The sequence below is a fragment of the Hippocampus guttulatus genome, chromosome 1 (genome assembly GCF_054856545.1).
Source record: "Hippocampus guttulatus isolate MCC_2025c chromosome 1, RoL_Hgut_1.0, whole genome shotgun sequence".
Taxonomy (NCBI): Eukaryota; Metazoa; Chordata; class Actinopteri; order Syngnathiformes; family Syngnathidae; genus Hippocampus; species Hippocampus guttulatus.
This window is the reverse complement of record NC_141261.1, coordinates 12,534,090-12,550,643: the sequence shown is the minus strand read 5'-3', so window position 1 is coordinate 12,550,643 and position 16,554 is coordinate 12,534,090. Positions and strand designations below refer to the sequence as shown.

Below are 16,554 nucleotides of genomic sequence, written 5' to 3'. Positions count from 1 at the left end.
CAGCGAATAGCCGCAACAAAATGCCAATTGAGCGCCGGGAAATGATCACTAATCCCCCCCCCGGGAAAAGTCTTTCCGCTCCCTATGCGTGCTCTCACTACACTTTCAAGTCATTCGGGGCCTGGTGTGTCATTTTAGTGTATTTTATTGTGGATTACAAGTTCACACTTGATCTAAGGATACACACGGATGAAAAATGGATGGATGGGACAGTTTTGAGCAAAGAAAAACATTTCAGCGACTAGTATCACAAATGTAAGCTTGTGATATGTTATTAATTATTATAATTTTATGTTTGGGCATCATACTATTTCATGTTAAGATTACCTAAATTACTTTCTGTTGTTTCATGATTGCTTCGACATGTTTTTATGTTGCTACCTTCTGATTGGCTGTTGAAGTGAGGGAAAGCAGGAAGTAATGGCTAATGTTTTGGCTAGTAATACATTGTCCTGAATTTAACATTCGCATCATAAATTCCCTCTCACTTTGTTTTATATCACAACTATAGACACCTGACGAGCAGGCCTAATATTTGTGCTTGGCTCTTATATAAATTAATCCTCACGTGGGTCGCGGGCGTGCTGGCGCCCCGCAGCTGTCATTGAGCGAGGGGCGGCGTATCCAGCCTGAAGGGGTCGTCTGCCGATCGCGTGGCATAAACTGCCACAAACAGGGCTGTAGCCGGAGAAAATCAACGCAGGCATGGGGTGAACGCAGGCATGCTAATCCCACACAAGAAGGGTGGTGTAAGGATTCGAACCCTTGTCCGGACAGCCGTTTTCATCAAAATTGTGGGAAGTGTGTCATCTAGTGTTGATATTATTATTATTATTATTATTATGGCATTGGAAACAATTATTGGCAGTGTAGAAAAATAATTATTGGGAACTAATTCACGTTGAAAAAGACACCAGTGAAATATAAAATTGACGTTAAAAAAAGCAAGCTTTAAGTAGCATAATTTTGATATTCTTGTTTTCCAATGTCAGTCTTGAGATTTCCCTTTCATGACCCTCTTTTCTTCAGTGATAGTGCTTTTATCTTTGTCGAATGTTTTTTTCAACTTTAACTCCCTGGTTTTGTGACTTTTAACTTACTGGCGTCCTTCCACTCGTTGAGAAAGGAGAAGAGTGGCCTCTGGTGGCAACTGGACAACTTTGAATTTATCCATTTATTTATTTACCCCCCCCCCCCCCCCCCCCAAGTAATTCTTCAAAAAACTATGACAAACATTCAAGGACTTAAACTAAAAATGGAGGAGGGGGGTGTGGACGGTGAAATAAACCCCCAAATCCAAAATCTGAAGAAAAAAAACTATATTATTATTATTATTGGGGGGGGGGGGGATGTGCAAAATTGACCTATTGCAATCGTTTCAAATGAAGAATTCGTTTTATTTTTATTTTTTGTTAGAGTGTCAATCACTGCAGGCTACTACTGGCTAATTGTTTTGGTGTAATTCTGGATTAGGCCTTGGAAGTACTGTGGTGTGTTTTTGTGGGGTTGAAATATAATGATGTAACATTTTGGGAGGAAATACCACAAGAGGAAAGAGTAGAGGCTGGAGAGCACCGCCAGAGCATTCAGGCTTTGGACAAACTTGCCCCTGTAAAGCAAACAAATGGTCACAAAGACGATCCAGGTGAGGATCAGCAGGAGCAAGCAGAAGGTGATGGCTTTGGCCTCGTTGTAATTTTTGGGGAGGTCCTTCCCCATGTAGGAGAAAATGAAGCAGAGGGTGCTCAAACACACGAGCAAAACTGTCGGACCCATGGTCGCCTGGGCACTGATTTCACAGCCCAGAATGACTTTGTCAGGAGACCATGTTGTCTCATTGGACGGCTTGGGGGTGGCAATCCAAAAGCTTATCGAAGTCACGACGCACTGCGTGACAAACGTCCCGGCGACAACCAGCCACTGACCGTGATATTTCATCCACCAGCCGTGTAGTTGGGGGAACTTGGCGGCCATTTTGAAAATGCATACAATCTGGAACGAGCGCACCACGAAACAGGCCAGGCACATCGAGAAAAGCAAGGAAAAGGGCACAAAGCTCAAGACACAGGAGAAAACGGAGGGCTTGCCGAAAAAAAAGATGATACTCAGGCTGCTCAGACTGAGGCAGCCCAAAATGAGGAAGCACATGTTGCCGCCGGCGGACCTGACCACCGGCGTGTTGTAGTTGAGGGCAAAGACGGCGCACATGGTGAGCGCCAGGCCCAGCAAGAGCAAGGTTGCCGTAATGATTAACACGGCGGCGCTGTCCTTGAATGAGACGTACTCCACTTTTCGCAGGGTGCAAGCTGTGCTGGCTTGGGACGACCACTCCGTCTCCTTACAGTCCACGCACGTGTACGCGTCCTCTGTGGCGTACACAAAAGCAGGCGGTACTTTGTGAGTCGGCATCTTTAGCATTAGCTTGACAAAGGTTGGGCGGCTTGACGTGAAGCTTCCAACATGGGAATCGGGTTTGAAATGAGGCTTTCAAGCTCCCATCTGTGCTCAAAGCCACACCCCCTCTCCAACGTGAACACGCACGAGACAGTTTGATGTTGCAATTTTTGGAAATGTGCAATGGAAACCGAGGCTGCCGGGGGTGCCTGTGTCACCAAATGTCTCGCTGAGCCTCAATTATCATCATGTAGCTAATGTGTGATGAATAAAAAAATGCTAATGAGTTTTCACGTATCGCTGCAGTGGCTTATTATTATTATTTTTATTATTTTTTTTTTACATTTTATGATGGTTAGCAATGTTAAAAAATCCACCCACTAATAGAGCTCTGTCATGTCTTCCAGCCAATTAGGTAGGTTCAATTATTATTATGCCAATTGGAAGACAGCTGCATTGCAACAAAACAATATTATGAGGGAAAAATATATATTGAAGGAAATGTATGGAATAACCAACAAAGGTGATGTCTGTTATCTTAGGAAAAGCAGACATGCTGATCGTGTAATTGGCCCCAATTAGAAGTGTTCAGGTGTCGCTCAAGATCCCGTGGGAGTATATCGGATTTTCCGCACTATACGGCGCTTCGGAGTATAAGGCGCACCTTCAATGAATCTCCTATTTTAAAACTGTTTTCATGTATAGGGCGCACCAGATTATAAGGCGCGTAGAAGAGAAGCTACAGCACTGGCTGAGGTTGCGTTATGCGTCCACTAGATGGAGCTATGCTAAAGGGACTACAATCCAATCCAACGCAGCTTTATTTATATAACACTTTCACAACGGCTGCAGCTGTAACAAAGGGCTTCGCAGAACACTTAAAATACTACGTCCAAGAAATCAGAATATTGATCCATACGTGAAGCGCGTCGGATTATAAGGCGTAATGTCGGCTTTTGATAACATGGGATGGTTTTCGGAGCGCTTTTTAGGGTACTCAAACATCAACTGACCTGTTGCTCTGTCGCGACCGACTTACCGGTGATGTTGATATAGGTTCCATTTGGACATTCCTCACAGGTGAAGCAGCACTTGTGAATTCCGTCTTGCTTCTTTGCAAATCCAACAGGACATTTGTGAGAGCACTGTGACGTTGGCACCTGCACAACATAAAGACAAACATAAGACAACTTGTCGGATTCCGCGATTTTTGTTTGGAGGCCGGGCCGATTTGAGCCCGTGGCCCTCTCAGCTACCTTCCAGTTGCCATGCCAGCGAATTTTGGTCTCGTCGATGACAAAGTTGACTGAGGACTGAAGTTCATAGAATCCAATCTCCTCTATATCGCCGCTCTTGTTCCAGAAAACGATGGAATAAGAGCCGAAATTGGGGTCCCCGTTGTCATCAAATTGAATGCGCTGGTTCAGCAGCGTGAAGTTTGACTTCTTCAGCTCCACCAGAACCTAAACGAGGGAACAGCGTGTGCATTTCATTCTAAATAAGAGTTTACTTATATAACAAATATAATAGCAAAATAAAATTAAAGTTGTAACATTTCCAAAGTATTTTAATAGATTGCTGACTCCTAATTCTATCGGAATGCAATTTAAGTACCATGAAAGCATCTCACAGTCGCCTTTTTTCCTGATATGTGCAGTAAGTTGTACTAGTATGTTATGATATCAAAGAACTAACACCCACTTGAAAAAAAAAACGACATTAGGAAGATTAACCGAGATATATGAATGTGAACAGTTCAAACGGTTTGACTAAAAAGCCGCTCACCTTGTGGGGAGAAACTGAAATATTCCCCTGACACGTGCGCTCCTCACATCGCAAGACGTTGTGTAAGGCGTGCGCAATGGCGTACACGGCCGAATAAACAGAAAAAGAGTAGGACGGGTCCATCGAGATGATATCCCGCGTACTCAGAGTCGAGCAGTTGCAAATCTGATTGCAAAATGGAAGCTCCTCCGCATCGGGACAAGGATCTTTACTTTTGGTAGCGAGGAGGAATTCCGTGAAGCCAGGTATCGTCAACACGGGTTGAGACACTCCCAGCACCGTCCCGATTTTTTGGATGCCTTTAATCTTGGGGAGCTTCTCGCTTAGGGACCAGGTGTCGACCGCGAGCCACACCTTGCCCGTGACGCCCAGCCGCGTCGCTGACTCGACGAGCGCCTCGGCTAGCAGTTTGGGCGCAAAAACCACAATGGTTTTGATCCTCTGCGATTCGACGTGCTGGAACATTTCGGAGTAATTTGAGTTTGGTTGGAGATACATGGCGAAGGCCAGACAAATGTCCGTATCGTGAATGATCTTCCTGAAGAGCGCCAGGCCGTCGTTGCCGTAAGCGTCGTTGCTGTTGAGGAAGGCCACCCACTCCCAGCGGAAGTGCTGCAAGATGGCGACGATCACTTTGACGCTGTCTTTGTTGGAATGCACGGTGCGCAGGAACGAGGAATATTTTGCTTTTTCCGAGAAGTCCGAGCTGGCGGCTCCGTAGCTGACCTGTTGAAGGAGTGACGGAGGACTCGTCAGTTTTCGGTCAACAAAAAATGAGCACACGGATGTGACTTAAGCTAGTGATGAACTGCAGTAGTTCTACACTTCGTTAAGACGGCTTACCAAAGATCGCGGTTCTATGTCCAAGAGCTATTCAATTTTTTTTTTCTATTGATGGTGCAAACGCTGAGCTCCAAGCATCCAAAACAATTCTGAAAACAAACTCTTTATTGACAGCCAGTCCCGAAAATCACTCTACACTTCCTTTATTCTATTTCAGTTCAGAAATCACTCAGTATCATTTTACTATTCCTTAATGTCAGAAAGATATCATTTGTAATTACTTTAGCAGCGCTATGTCTATAATCAGCTTTGTTTTCCAAATTTCAACAACTGAATGAACATCCTTTGAGATTGGTGAGTCCATAATTTTATTTTATTTTTTGCCAGGGGCGGTAGCATGAGAGACCCCCCCCCCCCACCCCCCATTTCTCAGCATTCACTGAATTTAGTTGAATTAATTAAACTGCATTTTCATTTGGATGAGAGAAGATAACTGAAAATCACAATTTGTGGAAAAAGAGGGTCTGGTCGAGATTCTGCCAAACTGATATACAGGTTTTGGAAAAATAAGGCTAACATTGTTTACCCTCCGCTTCAGGTAACTGAAGTAAAAGCTCAAATCAGTACATGCTTTTTGTCATGTGCCTGCCAATCATGATTGGACTTCTCTCCAAATGGATCTTGAAAGATCAAGTAGGTACATTTGCCTCAGTGCACACTTCCTCATTATAATAGGCACTGTGTGTAAATTATTTGAGTAGAGTAGTTGTAGAGTTACCAGCGGAATAAGATCCATCATGAAGAGTGGCGCCACCGTCAGCGTGTCGGTGCTGGTAAAAGGACCCACCACGCCGACGACGTTGGAGGCCGACAGATGCAGGTGGTCTTCACTCCAGGGGCGGATCAAGCCATTGGCTGAAATCAGGTCAAAAATACCGGGGAAATTCTTCGAAATGGAGCAGTGGTCAAATATCTTGTAGCCCAGGGAAACGTTGGGCAGGAGTCGGCTTGAGTTATTGATCTGCTCCACGGAAAATCTCATCAGCTGGAACCGTCGATAACTTGACAGACTGAACTCTTGACTGCAAGAAGAAGCGGATTAAGACACATTTGCAGGGAGTAAATCTTGATGTCACCATTCATGACATGTATTAAATGATGGCGGAGACTGTTGGTTTCAGCTGTCCGCCAAATGTTTGGCGACTTACCTGGAGCAGCGAATGGCTTCCGGCCTCTCGTGGCTGACGGAGTTACTCGCGTGAATGTCAAAGAGTCCGCCGATCAAATAATCTCCGTTCAGGTTGAACTGGGAGTCGCACTGAGACCGTGTGTGCCAAACGTACCCCATCACGCACAGAGAGACAAGAACACGCCTCGTGCTTTTCGCTGCCATCGTTCCATGCCCGCGTCACCTGTCAAGATGGCACTTTTATAATTTAAAAGGTAACGTGACGCTTCTTTTGGCAAATCCCCCGCCTCCGTGGACATTTCCATGCACTTTGGAATGCATGATTAGAATTGGCATGAGTGTCTGCAAAGGATGAGGGATTCACAAATCAGGATGCAAACAGAAATCTCCACCGGCTGTGAAAACTCAATTGAGCCCGGGCGAAAACAATCTCAGCCAAAGAAAACGATGTTAATCAACTGAGGTCAAAACGGTAGTTGCCGTCCACTATTTCTTTTTTCTTTCATTCTAACAAAATATCAAACTTGGCTGGAAAACAGCAGTGGCAGCTGAAGTTAGGTGATGTAAAAGGACACGAGGTCACAAGTAAATACATTTATTCACCCCGTCAGCCACGTCACATCCACTTGCAAATGTGATGCGCACCAACACAAATGATTTGCAAGACCCCCCCACCAACGCATGATAACACTTTACTTCACATTCTCTTATTGGAGCTGGTGCCACAAAACACAATTCATAGCAAGCGGTTTTACAGATACATTGTAGAACCCATAGAATTGTGCCCCCTATCCAATGTTTCCAAATAATCAGCAGACAGGCGTCCGACACAACGCAGTTTCTTTCAACTTACCAAAGGATAAAGGTCGCATTGCAAAAATTCACCGTTTATGGTTGCAACATCATACAGGGGGTCATCGATGCGGCTACTTCTCATGTCTGTCAAAACTTCACAGAGAGACGAATCAGCAAAAGGGCAATGGCAGAATCCGTGCAAAGGCTTAACCGTAACTCAAGGTGATCGTTTAAGAGTAGCATGATGGTTAGGTTTGTGTGATTCATCCATTTGAAATCCGCTTGATTCGATCAAAAATTTAAAAAAAAATACAGCGCAGGTATTAAAAAAAATAAAATAAAAATAGAAGCACATGTATCTTTGTACTGTTTCAAGGGACATCTCCTTTTTAATAGCATTTGAAGTTGAAAAAAATGACACTTAAGTTATTAAAACCAACATTTGAACAGTTACACAAGAAAACAAGAACATGCAAGTCATGAGAAACAGATTGAATGCATGAAATTGAGAACAAGATTAACCAGTTCTGCTCTTAACAATTTCAGATGAAATTTATTTTTAACACAAGCAAATGAATAGCGATCTTGGTTGAAGGGGGGGGGGCAAAAATAAATCTCAAATGTCATATTTCAAGATATATATACTGTATGTACAAATCTTTTCAACAACCCTTTGAAAGCCACTTTTTACAGGAAATATTGTGGTGTTCCCTTACGACAGCGTGGATCTCAGTTCAGTAAGGGCAAGTTTCCAAAACAAAACAAAACAAAAAATATAGATGTATAGATAGATTAAAAAAAAAAGTTGTCAGGGACACCCCCCCGAAAGGGAAAAACAAAAAACAAAAGTGTGATCGTCACCCACTTCATCCATTTGACATAATAAAAGCCCTCAATTTCAGTTTTCTTATGTTTCCTCTGCAAAAGAAAGAAACAACAGTTTGCTTGGAATGACTGTCATGTTTTATGAAGAACAAACAAGTTAGAAGTGAGTACAAGAGCTAATCTAAAGTCATCTAAATGAATGGCACGCAGGCTTTTGAAACAGCAATCCTCCCAAGAGTGAATTTTGCTTCTCCCAAAGACTCCCCATGCGCTCAGAAAGCCTGACAGAGCCCCACCGAGAGTTGCCCTCACCACGTTCCAAATCGCCCATCAAATTGAGTCGCTGATTATTCAACGAATCCAAAATAGAGTCAAACAGCCAACGGAGCTCGTGACAAACTGCTTTCGGGTGCCCCTCGTGAAGGCGAGGTGTGCTGTCTTTTGTCGGTGTTGAGAGCTGAGGCACAGCGAATTCCAGGACTTGCTCTTTCAAGCAAAATGCGCCGTCCCGGAACAAATTTGAGCGATGAGTGGCATGAGTGGGGAATTAAATGTGTTGGTGTGTGCGTCCAATGACGGAGCTCGGGTGGGGGAGCCTTCGACACATCGATCAAGAAATCAATGGGTATTAAGACCTGAAAATAGTCAATCAACTGAAATACTTTGATTCGAACGAAATGCCACCGATCCAAATTTAGCTCTGAGGACGGCCGTCTGATTTCTTTCAGAGCAGGAGCGTATTTTTTGAGCGCAGATGGAATCGTTTCATCTATAAAAAAAATTTGTCGTCTTTCAAATCGATCATGTACCAATAATTGGCACGACTCACTTTCATCGCGTGGAACAAACAACTTGCCGACACAAAATATTCAGCAAAAATCATGGAAGGCTAACATGGGGGTGGGGGTGGGGTGTGTGTGCAAACTTTATGAAGCTGGAGCAAATGTTTTTCACTGTGGTTCTTAGTGACCACTTCCATAACGAGTAGGCTATAAAAGGCAAAAGGCAGCACCGAGGCTCACCAACTACTAACAAATGTTGGCCAAATCTAAATTTAGGACGAGAATCATCTCGAGAACCCCCCCCACGCCATCCATCCTAGCGGACAAAGGCAACACTTGCAGACTATTTTTGATCTGCGTCGTTAGGAGGCTCATACAGCCACTGTCAAACGCGGATCAAAATTGTGTCTTTTTTTTTTTTCCTTTTCTTGTCATGTAACCGTCCCCTTACAAAAAATGATCTGAGCCCCTATGTCTGTCTCCGTGGACTGTCAATGGCAATTTTCATACAAGGACAAAGGGAAAGGGGAGTTTTAACTAGCAAAAGGTTTCCCTGTGTCGTCCTTGCCTTTGTATGTCCTCTTCCCATGCGTGAATGGTAGATATCTATACTTGATCATATGCTGGGGAAGAAAAAAAATGTGGGGGGAGGGGGGGACAGCCAGTCAGTCAACAGCATGTAAAAGACTCATACATAGTAGACTAATACTATACAGTAATCCCTCGTTTATCGCGGTTAATGGGGACCAAAACCACCCGCAATAAACGAAAATCCGTGAAGTAGCGTCCAATTAACATAAACAGGTAAAAAATATATATACCTGTATATATATATATATATATATATTTTTTTTTTAAAAGTCCGCAAACGGTCCGCGTGAAGCTGCAAAACAACAGCGAGTCACATAGAGCAACATATACAGTACTGTACTCCATGTATATGTTAAAAAAAAAAATTAATATGTTTGAAAAAATCTGCGATAAACGAACCGCGAAGTAGCGAGGGATCACTGTATATATTATTTTGGAAAAGTATATGCTGTTTCGTAGAACATTGCAAAAATATTTGAAACAAACTCAATAAGCGAACCACATTAAATATGTGCTTCATGTTGTTTTATTTAACCCTTTCATGCACAAATAACGATTATCTGTAAGTAACCTGCTGTCCATGAAAGGGTTAAACAATTCATTACTTCATATCGTGTCGTCTATTAATCAGTTCAGAAGTAGAGTGGTTCATAATTAATTAAAAGTGTAATCCTCAAATAGCAGCGTTTGCAGTGTGTGCAATGTTTGTGGCGCAATAGACAACAATGTAAAAGGTTTTTGAGGTTGAGGAGTAAGACTGAGGAACATAACATCATTCAGTGTACCAAATGAATAGTATATGTTGACACAAAAGGTTTACGCCTGAGCAGGGATGCACTGATAGCACTTTTTTTATTCCAGCCTGAAAGGGAGTACTTACATTTGAATGCTTGCCAAGAACGAGTGGCAAGAATGGATGATACCATTAATTCTTACCCATGTGCGTCACAAAAACTTTAGCGGGTTGATTTAAAAGGGGAAGTCACGTTTAAAATTGTGTTTACAATTTTATGTTGTGTAGTCTAAACATGGAATTCTGGTTCATACTCCCTTTGTGGAAGATCTGCTGCCGACAACATCACAATGCCTAAGGCCCAGGCAGCGACCGTCACGGCGAACCTGTTTTCGGAGCTTGGTTGTGTGACATTTGCAAGCGGAGCCTTTTGCCGCCGCGATATCATTTGCTGTTGAGGGCAAGTGGCTGTAAAATGAGTGGATTTTGCTGCTGAATAGCGTGTTTAGACTAGTGGGGGGCGTAGGGAACATATTGTAAAGAGCATTTTTGACTGGACATCCCCTTTGAATACATTTTTAATGGAACAATTGACAATATCTATATTGTGGTAGATATCATTATTGTACTACTGTATAAAATGGCCTGTATCAGATGCGTCAAACTTGTTTTAGCTCAGGGGACTCATGAAGGAAAATCTATTCCCAAGTGGGCCAGTAAAATCATGTTCTGTCACTTTCAAAATTGGCGTCAACATTACGCGGATTGTCACTATTTGCGGGCTGTCGCTATTTACCGTGAATAGCGGAGGTCATTTTTAAATACGTGGTTATAGATATCAAAATATCTAAAGAATATTTCGTCTCCATTTTTTTTTCATAAAATACATATTGTGTATGGAACACACAGTAAAATAAAACAAAAGAAAATAAGCCAACAAATAAATGCGATGAAACATGAATATCCAGTGGCATGAAAATGTCCCATTCAAAATTTGTGGTTGTACAATTTCTCTTCATGAACATGGAAAGCGGCAACACTTTACCAGTATGAGTTTTAATGCTGACGTAGATTTGGCGGACATGTCAGATCTACCTAATTTGCATATCTATGGTACCCAGAACGTATTGTGTGGTGCAATGCATTTAATTAACAAACTTATAAGGATGTTAATTCTAGTCACACGTGTTCATGTTACCAGTAGTTGAATGTGTTGTCTTGAACACTTTTATGACTTAAGGTTGCACGTACAATAATGACATCCAGTCTACTTCCTTATACAATTTGCCCGGCTCATCTGACTTTGCTTGTAAACATCAAATGATTTATCACTTTAAATAAAAGGCACAAGCTAAATAATTCCCGCGTAATACCGTATCGTCAAAACGGAACAGGTTTGCGTGTTCGTAACTTTACCTTGATCTGCCTCTTCATGGTGATGCAAAAGAGCATGATGAAGTACAATACAAGTATGGGCCAGAACACCGGCACGTTGAAGGCTTCGAAAAATGTGCAAATCATGGCAATGACGATGCCTTTTGTTGCTGAATGCCTGTCAACAAAAGAGTTCATTTAGAAACAATGTACCGCATTTTTTCAGACAACTGGGCAGTTATTAGGCGCAATATCGATGAACGGGTCTATTTTTTTTAAAAATGGTTCATACGTAAGGCGCTCCAGGTAAATAGTCACATTATTTTTGTCAAGCATTGCGTGTTAAATCGTTCATTCGCATTGGATCGTATGTCCATTTGGTAGATTTAGGTGCGGGGAGGGCGTGGGGGGGGGGGGTGCTTCGAGCATCGGAGGGCATCCTCAGACAGACGGAAATGTTTTTTTTTTTAAACATTGCTCGTTAATCTGGTGAAATGCTATCTTGGCTGACAGTTTAACAGCTGTAAAGTAGTCAACGCACTCACCATCATCCGACCTTTTTTTGGGTTGGTCCACCGCAGCTTTTGGAAGCTGGCTGCAGCGTTTACCTCGCGCAGGTCCGGTCCCACATTGTAACAAATGATAAATTTGCCACCAGAAAAGCTCAGCTTGCCTCACCAGCGACCGCAGCATTAGGCTAGTCGGACTATACCTTTCGCATGATTCTTAAGACATAGAAGCAGGAAGTAGTTCTATCCGGCATGCCAAAAACAGACGGCTGCTTGCGATTAGATGCGGAGGAGAATGACAACATGAACATCATAGAAAGGAATTTGAATTGAAAACAAACTGAAAAGCCGATATCCATCCATAAATAAGGCGCACTGTCAATTTTTTGGGGAAGGTGAAGGGATTTTAAGTGTGCTTGATGGTCTGAAAAATGTGGTTAATGGTCAGGTCAATTCTGACTAATGTACTGAATCTTGGAATATACAAAGAATTTTCATCACACGCATAGGGTGTAGGCATTGTGGACCAAAATGTAGAACGACCTCACGATTTTGTCGTTAGAACTTTTGCAAATGAGCAAAACTCTGCTAATACGTTTCTTTTTTTTTTTTGAAGTGTTGGGAAAAAAGATGAGCCTTTCCAGCAGTTGTAATGCTGGCTGATGCAAAACACGACCCCTGCGCGGATACACGTGGTGACCTGCTGTTTGCATACAACATGGCCATGCAGGGAAGGTTTGAATTCAAATGTGCATTCCTGGAGCTCTACAAAGACCGCAGACCCAAGATTAATACTCAGAAAGATAACACATAACATCTATACATACATAACATACAGTTTCAAATTTCAAAGTGAAGTTGAATCTGTTAGGTTGATCTGTGAATGCAGACTTGACTCCCAGCTCGACTCACCAGAATTTGAACTCGGGCAACCGCCTGATGAAAGGACGGAACTCTTCATTCTGCTTGGTAGGAAGGGCGGGGCCCTCGTCTGTAGAGGAGGCAGGGTGATGAGGGCTAAACCACAGACCTTAGCTTCAGATATAAAACATATCAATACCAATTTACACGACAAGAGTGCAAACTCTCGTCTGGTAATAAGAAATCTAAAAAATAAGAGCTTTGCATATTAATAAATAGGGGTGCTCTACAAAAAGAGAAAAAGAACGATCCTACTAATCACAAAAGGAGAAAAAAAATAAGAGATCAAAATGGATTGAACTTGCCTTCGTCAAGCAGTGAAGGATCCACTTTTGGTGATAGAAAAGCAATGAACAGGTTCAGATGGTAGATTCCCAAGGCGTAAGTTACTATATACCAACCCTGCAAAGCAACGCAAGGTCAAATTAACCCTTTCATGCACCCTGTAACCTGATCACACGATCAGCTGCCCACTGCAGTAACCGCTGTGCCCGAAAGGGTTACGGGCTCTTTTTTGCAAGTGGTTAACAACCATTACGCAGCTGTCATGAATAAGGACATTTAAACATCAGCCAAGTGGAATATTGACACTGCGAGACTCATGGTTGGTTGGAGTCGTCTGAAGTACAAGCTACAAGTCCAGTTTCAATGAAAAGGAAAGTCAAATCTGCCATCTTGTTCACTTGTCAAGATAAACTGTGGCAGCTTTGTTTGAGCTGGAGAGTGTTTCTGAAATGAAAGTGAAAGGACAGCAGTGAAATAGGAATGAAGAGGAGCTCACATTGACTCTTGACTTTAAACAGCCAATTTGGCGAGCAGCTCCTTGTTAATGGTTAATCGGGCGGGTTTTAAGCTTTGTTGTCAAGGTGAAGTTAGGTTTGAGGTATTTGTTTGGATATGCACCGATTGCGGGTTTAGGTGTGCAGTCATGAGAATTTTTTTTGTGTGTGTGTGTGTGTGTGTGTGTGTGTGTGTGTGCGTGTGTGTGTGTGTGTGAATTTAGGGAATTCATCAACTTAAAAGCTGCCAATCACCGGATAGAAATCCAAATACAGCTCGAGTAGCTTAGCCTGCATACCTGTGGATCTGATACAGCCTGTTAACAAGCAGAGTCTTGGTCCAGTACATGCCTACCCTTTTACAATCACGTTAGGAGAACACACCAGTAAGAATACAGGAGATAGCTGGATTACGTGAAGAGTCTCAAATGTCAAGATAGGAAATCATTAAATAAAATGAGTCATGCGGCAGCACAAACAGGTTTTTACATTGTGAATTTTAGAGTACGTGGAAATGCACTGTGCATGACTTCATCTTACTTTGTTGATTTAAGCAAGTCACATCAATTATATTTTGGGCTTTTGTAAACAAATGCTGGAAAGGCAACATTACCTGTAGTATGTACACTCTGATCATGTACAGCGCGGTAAGTAGAAGTGTGGAGGCCCATCGCACTGCAGAGTATGGCGTTGATTTGTCTAGCCATGACTGATAGATCTGTTTCCCATGACACAAAACAAGAAGTGGACGTTACCACCAGAGATGATATCATCTCTGAGGCATCAACTCTAGTTACACATGATACAGCAGGGCCTCTGAAAAAGATATTGCGCCAGTTTACATTGTATCAATTCTGAACATTTCCCAGAACATGAATCCGAATAGTCCTCAAGTTGAAATGAATAATTTATACTGTGGTTTCAACACTTGTCTTGTGTCAATTCCCTGAATATGTATCAAAGATAAACTAAAGAAGCACATATATTGTAGATGCGTTTGGAAAGGCTTTATGAAGTGTGAGCCCCGTAAATGCAAAAATATTTAACAATGGGCAAAATGCAAGAGTGCAATGTGCAATTTTCTTTGCAAACAAACTACACTTTGAAGTGTCCCATTGATTAAGTTTCACCACTAACATACATCAACTGAACCATTAAGCTGGTTTATTAAAGATGCTCACCTGTCCAACCCGTGTGAAAAATGTAGCAACTATAGATGGTTTTCCATGGATTGACTCCCCAGCGCTGTCCCCTTCTGACATTCTGCATGTAAAGGGGGTGAGGGGGATCATAAAAAAAGTGTAGATTCGTCTGGGACAGTGTTTTGAACATCCAGCCAGTACACCACAAAACAGTGGAACTATTTTCCAAAAAGTGCATCAGTTTTGATAAAAAACAAGACATGGTCCAGACTGCTTCAATAACAATGTTTCGATCAAACAAACTGAGATGTTCAGCGTAAGAGTAATGATCTAATGATCCCAGTAGTTTGTGGGCGGACGGGTACAGACACTCGGGACAAAATAGGAATCATACCAGGACAACGAGGAGCTGAGGTGACGGAAACGTTGAGCCAGTTAATAGAATACTGAACAAGCGGATAATTACTCTCCATAAGAATCCATTAGAGTTTCATAAAACGTACATTTGTATACGATACTTTTCATAGCCCACACAGACATGAAAAAAAATACGAGGCAAAGAGAGAACGTCAAAAAATTGACAGGACGCGGTCATGCTGAATTTAGCGCATTACCCAAATCATTATCCGGGAGTTGCTTTTGGTACACTGTGATATTAGCTCATGAAACGTCGACAGTAAGAAGCTGCTGTCAAATGCTAACGTTTACGTGGAGGGCATATGCCTGGAGAAAATCGATCAAGAGCCAATTTATCCAACCAAAGCAAGAGGAAAGCAAAACGGCGATATCAACAAGTTTATGTATGAAAAATAACGTGTCGTGTTGCTTACATTAGCTTGAAAAAGGAACCAGCTAACTCGCCATAAATGTATCTTGACCTTCGGCCTAAATTGACGATTGACGGGTGATGTAGTTTTTTAAAAGAGTTTCTTACTCGGTAGTTGGCGCCTTAGACCTATTTGAACTACATTTCCCACGTGCTACCCACTAACGAACAAAACGGCGGTAATGTAGTTCCCCGCATACACTACTACGATTTCAACATATGCGCAGAATGAAAAGGTCGAACTACAAGTCCCAGAAAAAAAATACAATGTGACAACTCACTTCCGGAAAAATGGAACGCTTCTACGGTGCTAACTATACAACTAGCTATAACCGCTACATTTTTTAGTATTTACAGGTCAGAGGTATTTGTTTTTTTGAATGAAAGTTATTCATCATATATGATTCAATACAACATCTTGTAAATAGGCCGTCATTGTTTGAACAAACAGTCCAAAAATGAACAAAAAGAGTATTTTCTTACCTGATATAGCCGCTGTGTCACTACCCGGCACTACCTCAGCTAGTCGCCAGTCACTCCAACCAAGCTGACGCGAACACGTCAGTACTTCCGCAAGCCTTGCATTTTACGGCAGACCAGAAGAGTAGAACCCTGAAAACGAGATGCAGGCCAACTCTGTTCATCGAGCTCAATTTGCACATGACTTTCATTTAATCCAGGGCTTCAAAAACAGGTCTTAAATGTAGCCCTGTTCGAGAAGTTGTCACATTCGTCTGACTGAAGTGAAGTCAGTCTAAATTCCGATTCAGTGAGGGTGTGAATGTGAGTCCTTGAACGGTTGTCTGAAAGTACCCTCTGTGTCAACTGACTAGGTAATTAATTACGAGTCCGCCTTTTCGCCCGGTGTCAGCTCAGATAGACTCCAGCACCCCAAGACCCTTACCCCAAATAAGTGGTGTATAGAATCGTTGGATGGATGCATGTATTGTACCTAAAACAGAGATGTCAAAGGCAAGACGCGGGGGTCAGATCTGGCCCACCACATCATATTATGTGGCCCCCGAAAGCAAGTCATATGTGTCAACTTCCATGACCCTTGCTTAAATCTGTATCGAAATCTCAAATTGTCATATTTAATAAATAACTGTGACACTTTGCAATCACT

General features: G+C 42.4%; 2 protein-coding genes across 4 annotated transcripts; both read right to left on the bottom strand.

Annotated features, from left to right (window-relative positions):
- Positions 1-1,309: 1,309 nt before the first annotated feature.
- On the bottom strand, positions 1,310-6,624 carry tas1r2.2 (taste receptor, type 1, member 2, tandem duplicate 2). The gene is made up of 6 exons (XM_086110224.1): positions 6,171-6,624; positions 5,741-6,044; positions 4,180-4,905; positions 3,651-3,857; positions 3,434-3,554; positions 1,310-2,366 (listed from the first exon to the last, which is right to left on the bottom strand). The coding sequence occupies exons 1-6, from the start codon at positions 6,353-6,355 to the stop codon at positions 1,438-1,440; spliced, it is 2,472 nt and encodes an 823-aa protein (XP_085966350.1). The 5' UTR covers positions 6,356-6,624; the 3' UTR covers positions 1,310-1,437.
- A 106-nt stretch (positions 6,625-6,730) lies between these two features.
- Positions 6,731-16,030, bottom strand: rer1 (retention in endoplasmic reticulum sorting receptor 1). 3 transcript variants are annotated; one of them, XM_086110253.1, is made up of 8 exons: positions 15,912-16,030; positions 14,642-14,723; positions 14,074-14,178; positions 12,987-13,083; positions 12,673-12,751; positions 11,294-11,429; positions 9,122-9,176; positions 6,731-7,864 (listed from the first exon to the last, which is right to left on the bottom strand). In XM_086110253.1, the coding sequence occupies exons 2-8, from the start codon at positions 14,720-14,722 to the stop codon at positions 7,854-7,856; spliced, it is 564 nt and encodes a 187-aa protein (XP_085966379.1). In that variant the 5' UTR covers position 14,723; positions 15,912-16,030; the 3' UTR covers positions 6,731-7,853. The 3 variants fall into 3 exon arrangements, with proteins under 3 accessions (XP_085966379.1, XP_085966363.1, XP_085966371.1); XM_086110237.1 differs by having other exon boundaries at positions 6,731-9,176; XM_086110245.1 differs by lacking the exon at positions 15,912-16,030 and adding an exon at positions 15,433-15,492 and having other exon boundaries at positions 6,731-9,176.
- Between the last annotated feature and the right edge of the window lie 524 nt (positions 16,031-16,554).